At 33.5% G+C, this 14,825-nt stretch overlaps 1 protein-coding gene across 1 annotated transcript in view; it reads right to left on the bottom strand.

The window, feature by feature from the left end:
• The window catches only part of LOC105309728 (IQ domain-containing protein H-like), a 121,666-nt gene extending 107,859 nt beyond the window's left edge, over positions 1-13,807 (bottom strand). The window contains exons 1-2 of the mRNA XM_011385926.2: positions 13,729-13,807; positions 7,734-7,862 (exon numbers count right to left, since the gene is read on the bottom strand). Of these exons, the coding sequence (XP_011384228.2) occupies positions 7,734-7,851 (118 nt within the window). The 5' untranslated portion in view covers positions 7,852-7,862; positions 13,729-13,807. The remainder of the gene's footprint in view (positions 1-7,733; positions 7,863-13,728) is intronic.
• Positions 13,808-14,825: the final 1,018 nt, after the last annotated feature.

The following is a 14,825-nucleotide window of genomic DNA, read 5'->3' on the forward strand; positions in this document are numbered from 1 at the left end:
AATGCAGTATTTGTCTTTCTCTGTCTTGCTTATTTCACTTAGCATAATGCCCTCTAGGTTCAGCTACATTATTGCAAATGGTAGGATCTCCTTTTTTTTTTAAGGCTCAATAATATTCCATTACATATATCAATATTTATACCTATATCTATATATATCACATTTTCTTTATCCATTCATCTACCGACAGACACTTAAGTTGTGCCCATATCTTGGCTACTGTGAATAATGCTCCAGTGAACATAAGGTCAGATATCTCTCAAGATAATGTATTATTTTTCTTTAGATATATACCCAGGAGTGGAATTGTTAGATTTTATGGTAGTTCTCCTTTTAATTTCTTGAGGAACCCCCATAGTGTTTTCCATAGGGGCTTTACCAGTTTACATTTCCACCATCAGTGTACAATGATTCCCTTTTCAGCATATCCTTGCTGTCTTTTTGATGACAGCAATTCTAACAGGTATGAGGTGTTATCTCATTGTGGTTTTAATTTGCAATTCCTCGTTGATTAGTGATGCTGAGTACTTTTTCATGTCCCTATTGGCTATTTGTTTGTATTCTTTGGAGAAAAATGTCTGTTCAGGTTATTGAACCATTTTTTAATTACGATATTTATTATTTTGCTATTGAGTTGTATGAGATTTTTGCATATTTTGTATATTAACCCTTTATTGGATAGTGGTCTGCACATATTTTATTCCATCCATAGGATGCCTTTTCATTTTGTTGATGGTTTCCTTTTGCTGTGCCTCAGTGTTTTAGTCTGATGTAGGCTCACCTGTTTATTTTTATTTTTGTTGCCAAATCCAAAAAAGTTATTACCAAGACCAATGTCAAAAAATTATTGCCAAGAGCTTACCTCTTATGCTTTCTTCTAGGAGTTTTAAAGTTTCAGAACTCATGTTCAAATCTTTAATCAATTTTGAGTTGATATTTGTATATGATATAAGATGGGGTCCAGTTTTGTTCTTTTTAATGTGGCCGTCCAATTTTCCCAACATCATTTATTGAAGAGATTATTCTTTTCCTATGGTATATTCTTGGACCCTCTGTCAAAAATTAATTGATCATAAAAATATGGGTTTATTTCTAGGCTTTCTATTATGTTCTATTGATATATATGTCTGTTTTTGTGCCAAAACCATACTGTTTCAATTACTATAGTTTTGTAATATAGTCTGGAATCAAGAAATGTGATGCCTCCAGCTTTGTCCTTCTTTCTCAAGACTGCTTTTGTTATTTAGGGTCTCTTGTGGTTCCATATGAATATTAGGATTTTTTTTTCTGTTTCTGTGAAAAAAAAAAAGCCTTTGGAATTATAACAGGGATTGCACTGAGTCAGTAGATTGCTTTGGGTAGTATAGCCATTTTAACAATAGTAAGTTTTCCAACATGGAGTATCTTTCAATTTATTTGTGTCTTCTTCAATTTCTTTCATCAATATTTTGTTGTTTTCAGTTACAGACCTTTCATCTCCTTTGTTAAACTTATTCCTAAATATTTTACTCTTTTCAATGTTATTATAAATGGGATTATTTTCTTAATTTCTCTAATAATTCATTGTTAGTGTATAGAAATGCAATTTCTGTATATTGATTTTGTATCTCGCAACTTTACTGAATTCATATATTCTAATCGTTTTTTGGTGGCGTCTTTAAGGTTTCCTATATATAAAATCATGTCATCTGAATAGATAATTTTACTTCTTCCTTTCTGATTTAAATGCCTTTTTCTTGCCTAATTGCTCTGGCTAGGACTTTCAGACTTTATTCACTTTTATGTTGAACAAAAGTGGCAAGAATGGGCATCCTTGTCTTGTTTCTGATCCTAGAGAAAAAGTTTTTAGCTTTTCATCACTGAGTATAATATTAGCTGTGGGCTGTCATGTTATGTTAAAGTACATTCCTTCTATATCCAATTTGTTAAGAGTTTTTATCATGAAAGTATGTTGAATTTTGCCAAATGCTTTTTCTGCATCTGTTGAGATGATATGATTTTCATCCTTAATTTTGTTAACATGTATCATATTTATTGATTTGCATATGTTGAACCATCCTTGAATCCCAGGAATAAATCCCACTTAGTCATGGCGTATAATCCTTTTAATATGCTGTCAAATTCAGTTTGCAAATATTTCGTTGAACATATACCTATGTTCATCAGGTATATTGGCCTGCAATTTTCTTTTTTGTAGTGTCCTTGTCTGACTTTAATATGAGGGTAATGCTTATCTTATTAAATGAGTTTTGAAGTGTTTCCTCCTTTTCCATTTTTTTGGAGGAATTTGAGAAGGATTGGTATTAACTTTTCTTTAAATGTTTTAGCATGCTGTGTTTCATTGGTCAAAAGGTATTCTGTATTGGTCAAAAGGAAAATTTGATTTATCCTTTGACTCATTGGTTTTTCAGGAGCATGTTGTTTAATCTGCACACATTTGTGAATTTTCCAGTTTTCCTCTTGCAATTGATTTCTAGTTTCATACCATTGTGGTCAGAAAAGAAGCTTGGTATGATTTCAATTGTCTTAAAAATTTATTAAAATTTGTCTTAATTTATATTTCTCTAGTGACTAATGATGTTAAATATTCATGTATCTATTAACCATCCACATATATTTTTTGATAAAATATCTGTTCAACATTTTTGTCCATTATGTTATTGGATTGCTTGTTTTCTTATTACTGAGTTTTGAGAATTCTTTATATTTTCTGGATAAAAATTATTTGTTAAGTATGTGCTTTGAACTATTAACTTCCAACCTGTAGCTTTTCTTTTCATTTTTTAATATTGGCTTTCAAATGGGAGAAGTTTAAATTTGATGAAGTTCAGTATGTTTTTTTCTCATAAATTATGCTTTTGGTGTAGTATCTAAGAAATCTTTGCCTAACCCAAGGAAAAATTTTTCTCCCTTTGTTTTATTCTAAAAGTTTTCTAGTTTTAGGTTTTATATTTATTTCTACAATCCATTTTGGGTAAATTTTTGTATATGGTGCAAGGTATGGGTCAAGATTCTATATACATCTGTCTTCAATTGCTCTAGCACCATTGGTTGAAAAGATTATCTTTTTCTCCATTGAACTACCTTTGTACCTTTGTCAAAAATTAATCAACTATGTTTGACGAAATCCAGCATCTTCTTATGATAAAAATTCTCAGCAAAGTGGTAATAGAAAGAACATAACTCAACATAATAAAGGCCATATATGACAAACCCACAGCTAACATCATACTCAACAGTGAAAAGCAAAAAGCATTTTCCTGAAGGTCAAGAACAAGTCAAGGCTATTCACTTTTATCACTTTTATTCAACATCCTGTTGGAAGTCTTAGTAACAGTAATCAGCATAAAAGTTGAGGCAAAGCTAACCTCGATACTAAAACCTAACGAAAACATTACAGAAAAGGGAAAATTTAGGCCAGCTTCACACATGAACAAAAATGGTCAACAAAATATTTGCAAATGAAATTCAATAATACATAACCAGTGTGATATGTCACAGCTAATTGACTTATTTCTCAAATTCATAGGGAATAAATAGGGGTTCAGTGGGAGTGCCTAAAACAGATTTAAATGAGAATTAGAGTCTCATAACATAATGCAAAATGTCAAAGTTTCTACTGAATATCACTAACCATGCCAAGAACCAGAAAAATCTCAAACTGAATGAAAAAAGACAATAAATAGATACCAACACTGAGATAACAGAGATCTTAGAATTATCTGACATAATTTTAAAGCAGCCATCAAAATGCTGTCACAATTACACACACACTTGAAACGAATGAAAAATATAAAATCTCAGCAAAGAAATAGAAAGTCTCCACAAAGAAATAAACATATAAAAAAGAGCCAAATTGAAATTTTGAAATTCAAAAATACAATCACCTAAATACAAAACTCACCAGCAGAATGTATAAGCTCACCAGCAGAATGAAGGAGACAGAGGAATCAGTGAACCACGAGATAGAAAAAAACGGAAATTACCCAATCTGAACAACAGAGAGAAAACAAACGGGAAAAAAAGTAAACAGAGCCTAAAGGACCTGTGGGACTATAACAAAAGAGCTAAAATTTATATCATAGTAGTCATAGAATGAGAGGAAATAGAGGGCAAAGCCGAAAAAAGCTACTCAAAGAAATAATGGCTGAAAGCTCCCCAAATTTGGCAGAAAACAAATCTATAGATTCAAGAAGCTGACCCAAACCCAAGCAGGATAAAACCAAATAAAGCTATCTCAAGACATAGTTAAAATCTGAACATTAAAGAAAGAGAGAAAAAGTCTCGAAAGCAAGCAAGAGAAAAATAACTGGATTTCTCATTAGAAAATATGGAGGCCAAAAGGAAGTGGCATAACTTTTTAGTGCTAAAAGAACCGGTCAACTCAGAGTTTTATATCTAGTGAAAATATCCTTGGAATAAAAGAGAATATCAAGACATTATAAGATTTAAAAAAATGAAGAGTATTTGTCACTAGTATACTAACACTAAAAGAATGGCTTAAGAAAAGTCTTTAAATAGAAAGGAAACAATAAAAGAAGGAATCTTGGAACATCAGGAAGGAAGAATATAGTAAGCAAAAATATGGATAAAAACAATAGGCTCCCCTTTTCCTCTTGAGTTTTCTAAATTATATTTGATAGTTGAAACAAAAATTATAACACTGTCTGATGTGGTTCTAAATGTATGTAGAGGAAATTAACATGCAAGTACCATAAGATCTATCAATTATACTCCTGGGCATTTATGTTTATAGAAGTTTCATACATAGTAGCCAAAAACTGGAAACAATCCATATGTCCTTCAACAAGGTGAATGGTTTAACAACTGTGGTACATTTGTACTATGGAATAATAGTCAGCAATAAAAATGAACAAACGACCAATATAAGGAACAACCTAGATGATTCTCTAGAGAATTTTGCTGAGTGTAAAAAGCCAATACCAGAGGTTACGCCTCCATTTATCTAACATGCTCGAAATGATAAAATTATAGAAATGGAGAACATATTATTGGCTGCCAGGGATTAAAGGAGTGTGGGGGAAAAGGGAAGTGGGCATGACTATAAAAGGACAACATGAGAAATCCTTATGGCAAAAGAAATGTTTTATATCTTGGCTATATCAATACCCTGGTTGTGATATTGTACTAGAGCTTCACAATGTGTTATTTTGAGAAAACTGAGTAAAGAGTGCAAGGGATCTCTCTATTTCTTATAACTGCATGTAAATCTATAATGATCTCAAATTCAAAAGTTTAAGTTAAAAAAAGACACCAGTAGGAATATAAAATGCCAAGCCATGGCAATTTGCAATTCACGTAACTGATAAAAGATTGGTATCCAGAATATATAGCTAATTCCTAGAAATAACTAAGAAAAAGAAAGACAACACACTTTTAAAAAAACAGGTTAAAGTCTTAACTCACTTTACAAAAGAAGATACTCAAATGACCAATACACATCAGAAAAACAGTTCAAATTTATTGGTAATCATGGAAATAGAAATTAAACCCACAAAGAGATACCACAACAGACCTGTTAGGATAACTAAAATCAAAAAACAAACTAACTGGAAATATCAAGTGATGACAAAGATATATTTTATCTGGAATTTTCATCTACTGCTAGCAGGAAAATGAATCAGTATAACCACCTTGGAGAACTGTTGGGCAATATCTACTAAATCTGAGCATATGTATACCCTAGGACTCAGTAATTCTACTTTTTGATATGTATCCAATAGCAATGCATACATATGTGCATTAAAAGACGTACAAGAATGTTCATAGTAGTATTATTCCTAATTGTTCTATAGTATAAACCACTGAAACTCCCACCAACAGTAGAATGAATACAGAACTGGGGCACATTCATACATATTCATTCATACAGTCATACATATTTATCCTTGATGCCTCTCTTTCCCTCGCTCCTATCCAACAGCCAGTCCTCACGGCTCCACTTCCAAAATATAACCTGAATTTGTTCACTTCTCTTCATGTCCACTGATACCATCCTCTTCAAATCCGCCATCATTTACCACATTTAGCCTTTTAACTAGTCTTCTTGCTTCCACTCACGCTGATTTACCACAATAGCCTTTTAACTAGTCTTCTTGCTTCCACTCACGCTCCCCTATGATTCATTATCTGTAAAGCAGTCAGAATGGTCTTATTAAAACATAAATCAGATCACCTTATCCTCCTGTTTAAGCCTTTCAGTGTGTTCTCATTATAATTAGAATTAAATCCAACTCCTCGTCATGGTTTGAAAGGCTGCCATGCTGGTTTCTGGTATAGTCTAAGATGTTTAAAAAGAACCTAAGATATACTGAACGGGTTAAACAAATTAAGAGCTTATTTTTCTCTCACACAAGAGTCAAAAGGAAAATAGTTCCAGGTTGTCAGGGTACCTTTGCCGGACTCAACATGGAGTTCTATTTCCGGCATCTAAAGTGCTTGCCCATCATGTCTGCATTCCAGCTAGTAAGAGAAAGGAAAGGAAAAGGGGAAACCATGCTCCTTCCTTCTTAAGGGCACAGCCCAGAAGTTTCCTTTTCCACTTCTGCTTACATTCTCACTGTCCAGAATCTGCTCATATGGCACAACGAGCTGAAAGGAAGCCTGGGAAATGCAGTCTTTAGCCAAGCTGACATGTGCCCAACCACAACTGTGATTACTGTGGAAGTAGAGAAGAATGAATATTGAGGACAACGACTCATAGTATCTGCTCTAGCCTACATCATGTCCTCTCTCTCTACCTCTCCAGCCTCATTTCCTCCCTCTCTCTACCTTGCTCTTGGCCCTCCAGCCATGCTAGCCTTCTTGCTCATTCCCTCCTTAGTCCTCAAGGCTTTTGTACTTGTGCTATCCTATGTCTGGAATGCTCTTTCCTAGATCTTTAAGTAATTGGCTCCTTCTTATCATTTAGGTCTAAATACAAGCCTCATACATCTTCTGAGAGGCATTCACTGACTCTTCTCTCATAAGCAAAGTAACCACCTACTTATTACTCTCTAACCCATTTTGTTTTATTTTATTTCTAGTGCTTATCACTAGCTGAAATTCTCATTTGCTTACCTGGTTATTATCTGTATCTCCCACTAAAATGTTAAGTACCATGAGAGCATGTTATCTGATTTATTCTCTGTTGGATCCCCAGCACCTAAATGCTACCTCGAATAAAGCAAGCATTCAACAGATATCTGTTGAACAGATGAACTAATTTAACCAAAACCCCTCATTTATAACCGGAAAGCTGAGACCCAAAGAAAATAAATGACTTGTTGCTAGGCAGTGGATTCCCAGATCGGTGCTTTTCTTGAATTCTCTATTTTATTCATCCAGTCTCCTCCTCTCTGAAGTCTTCTTCTATTATTTCACCCTTCAGTAATCATTATTACGAACTCCTATAGCACTAGACTTTCACATTCATTTGGTTTTTAGTCTATGCTACTTTGTATTGTTATTTATCTTTATCATATCTAGTTTTCCCAACCAAGCTGCAAGCCCCTTGAAAATCCCTTCCTTCTAATGCACAGAGAACACTGGGCCTCAGTGGGTATTCTACAAAGAGACTAATGTTACTTCATTCAGTAAAATGAAACTCAGAATCATTATGACTTTCCTCTTGTCCTATTATTAAAGATAAGAGTTGGATACTAGAAGAATAGATTTGTGTGGGAGGTGATTTCTGTGTATTCTCAACTAAGCATCAGGCAACACTGTCTTACCAGCAGTTGGAACCTTATGTGCTTCATCAAAATTATGCAGAGGAGCCGCTCTGGGTATAATGGGTGGATTCTGAAAGGCAATCTTTGCTGTTGGTGGAATCAATCCTCGTTCTATCATACTTAAAATCCCTTAAAAAGAAGGTTAGAAGAATATGAGTTTAACTCCAAGCATTTCCCCAAAGTCTGAGCTCTATAAATTTCACAAGGGCAACTTATTCTATTCATTATCTTATTTGTGAGAGTACATCTAGTGCCTTAATTCTTTGCAGGAAAAATAGCTACAGTGCCTGTTCATTTAAGCCTAATGTTCTAACCCAAGAATAAATGGCATTTCCATGGCAGTAATATGAAATAAACTTGTACTATGATCATTTCATTTTAAGGTAGAAATATAATTTCAAGGCAAACTAAAACTTCTTTATACTTATGACATTTTCAATTATTGATACTATTGTTGTTCCTTTTAAAATACAGAGAAATCAGGTACATAGTCTTAATAAATGAGATCTTTTGTTGAGAAGGAAAGTCTGTGTGCCTGAAACCATGTCTCTGTTGTTATAATGAGTCATATTTTATAAAAGTTATTTTTAGACATTTCTCATATCACCAGAAGATGTGAAGGCCTAAATAGTTTACTTTAGTGTAACATGGTTAGTATTAATGCAACTAATTTACAATTCCTAGAACTCATACTGTGTCAGCATGGCTGGTGCCAAGGCTTTTTAAGGACAAGAGACATTGTTAAATAAATAAACAAATGAATAAATCAATGAATAAATGAATAATTGAACAAAGCTTGCTGTTAGGGGCAAAATTTTCATTAAGGTGGATCTATTGTATTGAAGCCAGAAACCCAGAAACTCAGGAGGTACTTGACATAAACTTATGATAGGGCTTTAGCTTCTTGTTGCTCTCGTATAATAAGAAGAAAAGTAAAGAACTCTGGGTGTCAGCGAAATCCTAGAATACAAACTATACCAAGCTGGACTAAGCTGAGGAAGTTGGCATACATTCTAAGAGGGACGAATATTGCTTCCATTTGCCTTATCACCTCTAATGACTAGAGTATGTCGATGTTAAAGGAATTCTGAAGAATGACCACTGAGGGATTGGCGAGCTGAAGAAGACTTCACTCGTAAAATGATTCCACAGAGAAATTTTCAGCTTACTTACTGCAGAATTATCGGGAGCGTGGGGAGGCGGGAGGCACTATTTCTTATTATAAATAGCAATTCCTGGGTCCCATCCCAGACCCATTCAAGTTTCTGAGGTCAGGACCTGGGAATCTGCATTATTGAAGCCTCCAAGAGATACTTATTCTGTGCCCTGAAGTTTGAGAACCACTTCAATTGAGATCCAGTAATCTACATTTTAAATAAGTGCTCTAGATCCATTTTTTGTACCCATGAAATTTAAGAACTGCTGATCCAGGGTATAACTCTTCAAGTCCTTTTTGAAATCGGTACTTCAATTTTATTTTTTATAACACCAGATTTAACTGCTTTAAAACATTAAGACTAATTCTCTGTTCTTACGAATATTTTCCACCTATAAATATCAAATTCCACTTCTAAGAACTATGCCTGTTTTTCAGATGTGAAAAACACAGCTCCTTCTCCTTCAGTATATTTTTATTACTAGAGTGAGTTTCATTCTCTGAAAATCCCAAAGAATATAAGCATGATTTTAACCCTTGCTTTAATATAGATTGAAGCAATTCACTTAATTTTAGACAAAACACATATGTATTTACCATTGGAAGGAAAAAGTTAAGACTTTGAAATAAGCAAGAGAGACTAGTAGACAGATAATTTATGGAGATTATCTGACTCTATCTTCACCTTTGTTTTTGGTTAGTCTATTTTATAATTCTGTAGAGATTAAAGTTAGTTTATGGAAAACTGAAAGCAATGCAGATAATTCTTGTTCATACACATGCCGATAAATTCTGTCACATGGAGGAACAATTCTTTTCCCAACCCCCAAAAGCCAGTTTTGCATCCATTTGCAAATTTATTTCAGCACCTCACAGGGAACCAAGTTCAAGCATCTATTTTCTTGTCTCCCACAGCTGAAGTCAAAGTGGAAACATAACTTTGACTGTTTTTCTAATTTTAATACTACTCCCTATTAACTTTGTGTGTTTTTTCTCTTTTTGGTTCGTTTCTGGCTGGTAAGTTAGTTATTCTTTGTTGGTAGCTAAAATGATGATCCATGTAAATGGATTAATGTCTTATAGAGATCTCTACTCCCTGTGGAGGGAGAGACAATAGAGAATATAGTTTGTTAGCCTTTTGTTTGCCTATTTGTGTATTTTGAGTTCAAATCATTAGGAATTTCATGCCCATAAGGAAGGAGAATAACTCTTTGATATCTGGATCATTAAGTTTTTGCGTTTTCATGTTTATTTTTTGTCTGTGGCTGAAATTGTAAAATGGAAACTATAAGCTTTCTCTGTAGCTATATATCTATTTATCTATAACTCAGAAAGGCCTTTGTTTCTCACTGTGAGTGAACATAGAATGTTTTTCTGTCTCCAAATGGTATTAATAAATTAGATTGTAAAGTTTCTTCAAGAAACTCTATTCTGATTGACTTACAGAGAAAAATAAGTGCTTACAGAAATTGAATACTCCTAAAATTCCTGGAAAATAAGGAAATCAAACTTCTAATCCTTTAAATGTGCCCAGTCTCACCTCCCAAACTCAGAAACTCTCACTGAGTCTTATTACTTTTAACTGGCAATACTGTTATTTGCATAGTTCCAAAAGAATCTGTTCTCCTTTTACTAAGATAGAATTGGAAAAATCACTTATGCAACCAAGACCTGGAATTTCATATTTAAGAATAACGCTTATTAATCAGATATGATAAGTCACTTTTAAAGAACTAAGGTTTACTTTGTGGTGCACTACTGACAAAGCTCTCCCAGAAAAGCTGGCCATGCACACAGTTCATAGGATTTCCACCCTTATAGTGGTAAGGAAGGTTACTTCCTGGCAGGCCCAAAACCTCAGTATATTTCTCTAATACTTAGAAGAGAGGAATTTATCCAAATTTATAGGTCCTGTAGTTGAAATCTGGTTGACAGAGTTTTTTGGGCTTGATTTCCTAGCCTTCAGATAATAAATAACAGAGGATTTTAAAAATTCAATCTGACACTCCTTATGAAAACCTCCAGTAGAGCCAATTTGAAATGGCCTATATGGTCAATTAACATTCTTGCTGCCTCTATGTACAGAATCAGGCCAAATCTAATGAGACCAACTTTATTTTGTGAATAATTTTTTGAGATAGTTTTGATCATAATGGAAGAAGATTGTATGAAAAAAACTTTTTAAGTTTGGAATAAGCAAAAGAGTTTACTAGATACTTTTTCAATGGAATGCTAGAGCTACCTCCCAAGGATTATCTGAACCTAGTCGCTGACTAGGTTATTTTCTAACGATAGAGGTTCAGTTTAACTTGTAAAAAATTGATAATAATGCAAATATTATATCTACAGACATGAAAACAAATTCTGTCTAGTGTAGGGACACCCCTTTCTCTCATGGAAAGAGAGAAGTCAAAGTGGAAACATAACTTTGACTGTTTTTCTAATTTTAATACTACTCCCTATTAATTTTGTGTGTTTTTTTTCTTTTTGGTTCATTTCTGGCTGGTAAGTTAGTTATCCAGTTTTGTATCCATTTACAAGTTTATTTCAATATTCTGGATTTACAAATGTGTGTTCTCTTTGGAGTCTCCTGTAAATTAGCTGTGACATCTTACAGATGCCTTCTTTTAACTGATAAGTTAAAATCTTTGACATGTATTCATTTTACATTTGTATGAGAATCATAATTTTATATATTTTTAAAAATTATCCTTTAATACCATCATCTCATTAAATTTTCATAACACACTTACTTTCTTGTTGAGTAGATTAGGAATTGAAAGTTTATTCCTTCTGTCTTCCATTCAGCCAATATTTTCTAAGCGCCTAATATGTATCAGGAACTATGCTGGGGGTTAGGGACATAGTGGTGAACCAGAGAGGCCTCATGGAGCCTCCAGTAGTGGAGAAGACATTAAATAAATTCACAAATAAATATGTAATTACAAACTGTGATAATCTATGAATGAAAAAGACAGATGCTTGAAGAAATGACTTCTAAAAGCAGAGGTAATGGCACTGGTGAGGGCCTGATATGAAGATGTGGTTGTCCTGATAAGGAAGAGAGATAAGGCCCGTGTGGCTGGAGTGCAGAGAAAGCAAAGTGAGATGGGAATGGAGGTGATAGCCAGATCAGGTTTGCCTTGTTAGTAGAGTTTAGATTTTATTCTAGATCAGAAAGCAACTTGCCGGAAGTCACAAAGAGCCTGAATTAAAAATTTGGCTTGTATACTGTAAGACTTATATTCTTAATCATTTTTTAAAAAGCTTTCTTTTTTGAATTTAGCAAGATAATTCAAGAAAAAGTAGACACGTTTGCCCTGCATTTCCCAAAATGATTCTTTCTTCTGGATATTGTTAATCTTTCACCCCATGCTGGACTTGTGTAGACCTAAGAAAAGGCTTAAATGACATTTAAGAGCATCAAGAACACGTTAAAAATCTAAACGCTGTGTCTACATTTCTTTGGTTTGAGTTTTCCTAACATATGAATTACCTTGAACAATACCAGACATATGGCAAATATTCAATGAATATATGTTGATTAATTGGCTGATTAATTACAAATATTATGATAAGCCATATATTCTCTGGTAGATAATTGAGGGATGAAAATGTGATTTTTTTTTCTGGACCAAGCTGCCATGTTTCTAGATTTATCTTTGTTTTGCAGCAATTTTTTGTTGTCTATTGCTGAAGCAAGCATTGATTGATTCATTCATTCACTATTTCATTCATACTAATTGATCCAGGAAGAACATAAGGTGGTACTAAAGCAAGAAACAGAAACTGCTGATGTTATTCAGTATTCCCAGAGAGTAAATATTATGTAAACTAACTAAAAGCATACGTGACAAAGATTTCTGAACAATGATGGTTGATAACTAGGAAAGTAATAGTCACAGTTGTAGAAAGCTTAACAAGCTAGGAGACTTATAATGATGCTGGGTTCTCTCAAGTTTTGCTATCCCTCCAGTACCAAGTCATCGGACAGAGGACACAGGAGCTATAAGATGAAGGACTTTAAATCTCCAGGTGCCAATAGAACCCTTGGGAACCAACTCTAAGTCCAAAATACCTCTAGACAACAGGTAGAAAGTGAGATAGAAATAATTAAACACCAGCTCACTTGGTTATATTTGAGGTATGAAAGGAGATCCACTTAGGCATTCTTTAACACTTCAGCTAGTTAAATTAAGTAGCAGGGATAAGTAAAGAGGTTACACTTATGATACTCCTTAGTTATTCATTCACTTATTCTTTTATTTGCTTATTTGTTCAACCAACATTTAGTATCTACAAAATGCCATATATAGTTCTTGGCACTGGGGATACTAAAATAAAGATAATATAATCTTTTGTTTAAAAACTGGATATCTACTGGCTTCACGAAGACTAGAATTCACACTAAGATATGCATAGTTTAAATGGTAACTATATCAATTTTGGCTTCATATTTCTGCATAATGATATATTGAAATAAAAAAAAAATTAATGCTACCAGGGATAGCATAGGAAACTATCTGCTCAGAAGCTTAAACCTTTCTAATAATATCACTTAAACACAATACTTTTAATATATAATAACACCAACATCTAAATCAATATTAAATCTGTAGAATGATAGGTTTTAGAAGTGGAAGGGACTCTTGCGATCATCTAGTCCAACCTTCTTATTTACAGAGAAGGAAACTCAGGCCAGAGAGAGCACTTGACTCATCTGAGGTCACCCAGGAGAATTAGTGGCTGAACCAGAATTCAAACTCAGGCCCCCAATCCCACCTCAATGCTCTTACCCTTACATTCTTAGACACATAAAATGGTTATTGAATCACTAACCTTTACTAGCATCCGATTGTAAGACTGGTATGGGGGTAAAATAGGGATTTGTGCGATGAGAAGCAGGCAGAACTGTGAGGTTGGTTATGGTGGACCCTTTAATTAACTTCTGATACTTCACCTAGAGGATTGAAAATTTGTTTTCAGAAGACATTTTTGCTTTCAAAATGAACAGTTTTCTTCTTGTAAACAATAAATAAGGTTATGAATAGTTTCATTAAGTTTTAATAAAGTAGCAATATCAGCTCTAATTTTATTGCTCATGAGTACCCTGTGCTATTGTCTACTGTCAGGAGTTCGTGTAATTTAAAATAGTTAATTAAATCCAATTAACATGTTGTGATTTCCTCTATGCAAAGTCAGTATAGTAGTTAATAAAGGAACATTAAGATTTTGTTCAATTTTAATGACTACAATATAAAAGTGCTAAATCCTGGCATAAGAGGTTTTGAATACAGCAAAGTTTTGTACGGGAAAATTTCCTAGGAAATACATATTAGAGTTTTGAGGATTAAAAAAGAAAAACTTGGGAGAATTTAAAGATAAAAGTATTGATCAACATTAACAGGTTAAAGATGAATTCTGAGTAGACTCTTGCAGATTTCAGAAATAGTTAAAGACATGATGTCTAGATCAGTTACAATAGATAATTACTTTTCCTAAAGTCATAAAATACTTTTATTATGGTTATGAAATATGAATTGTTGCTTATTAAATGCTTTCTAGATTTTAAAGATTACATGTATTTCATATAAATCACATTTAATTATATAGCCCAAGTACAATATTTTTTACCTTTATTATTGGAGGTTATGAATTACCTGGGCCCTCTCAGCAGGGAAGATGCAATTGTTTGTTTGGTATTTCTAGACTGATTTAAATTTTCAAGTCATTTTCCAAACATTAATTAATTTGCATAGCTTCCAAGGGAACTAGGTAATGGTTTGCTGTTTAACTAATAAAGAACCAAAACAGAAAGGTCAGATGTGTTTCAGGTCATACAGTAGACTAGATATACACAGACACATACACTTAAAAGTATACTAATATACAATTGTTATTCAGTTTTAAAATTATTCTGTTTGAAGATTAATCTT

Source organism: Pteropus vampyrus, unplaced genomic scaffold (assembly GCF_000151845.1).
Source record: "Pteropus vampyrus isolate Shadow unplaced genomic scaffold, Pvam_2.0 Scaffold15, whole genome shotgun sequence".
Taxonomy (NCBI): domain Eukaryota; kingdom Metazoa; phylum Chordata; class Mammalia; order Chiroptera; family Pteropodidae; genus Pteropus; species Pteropus vampyrus.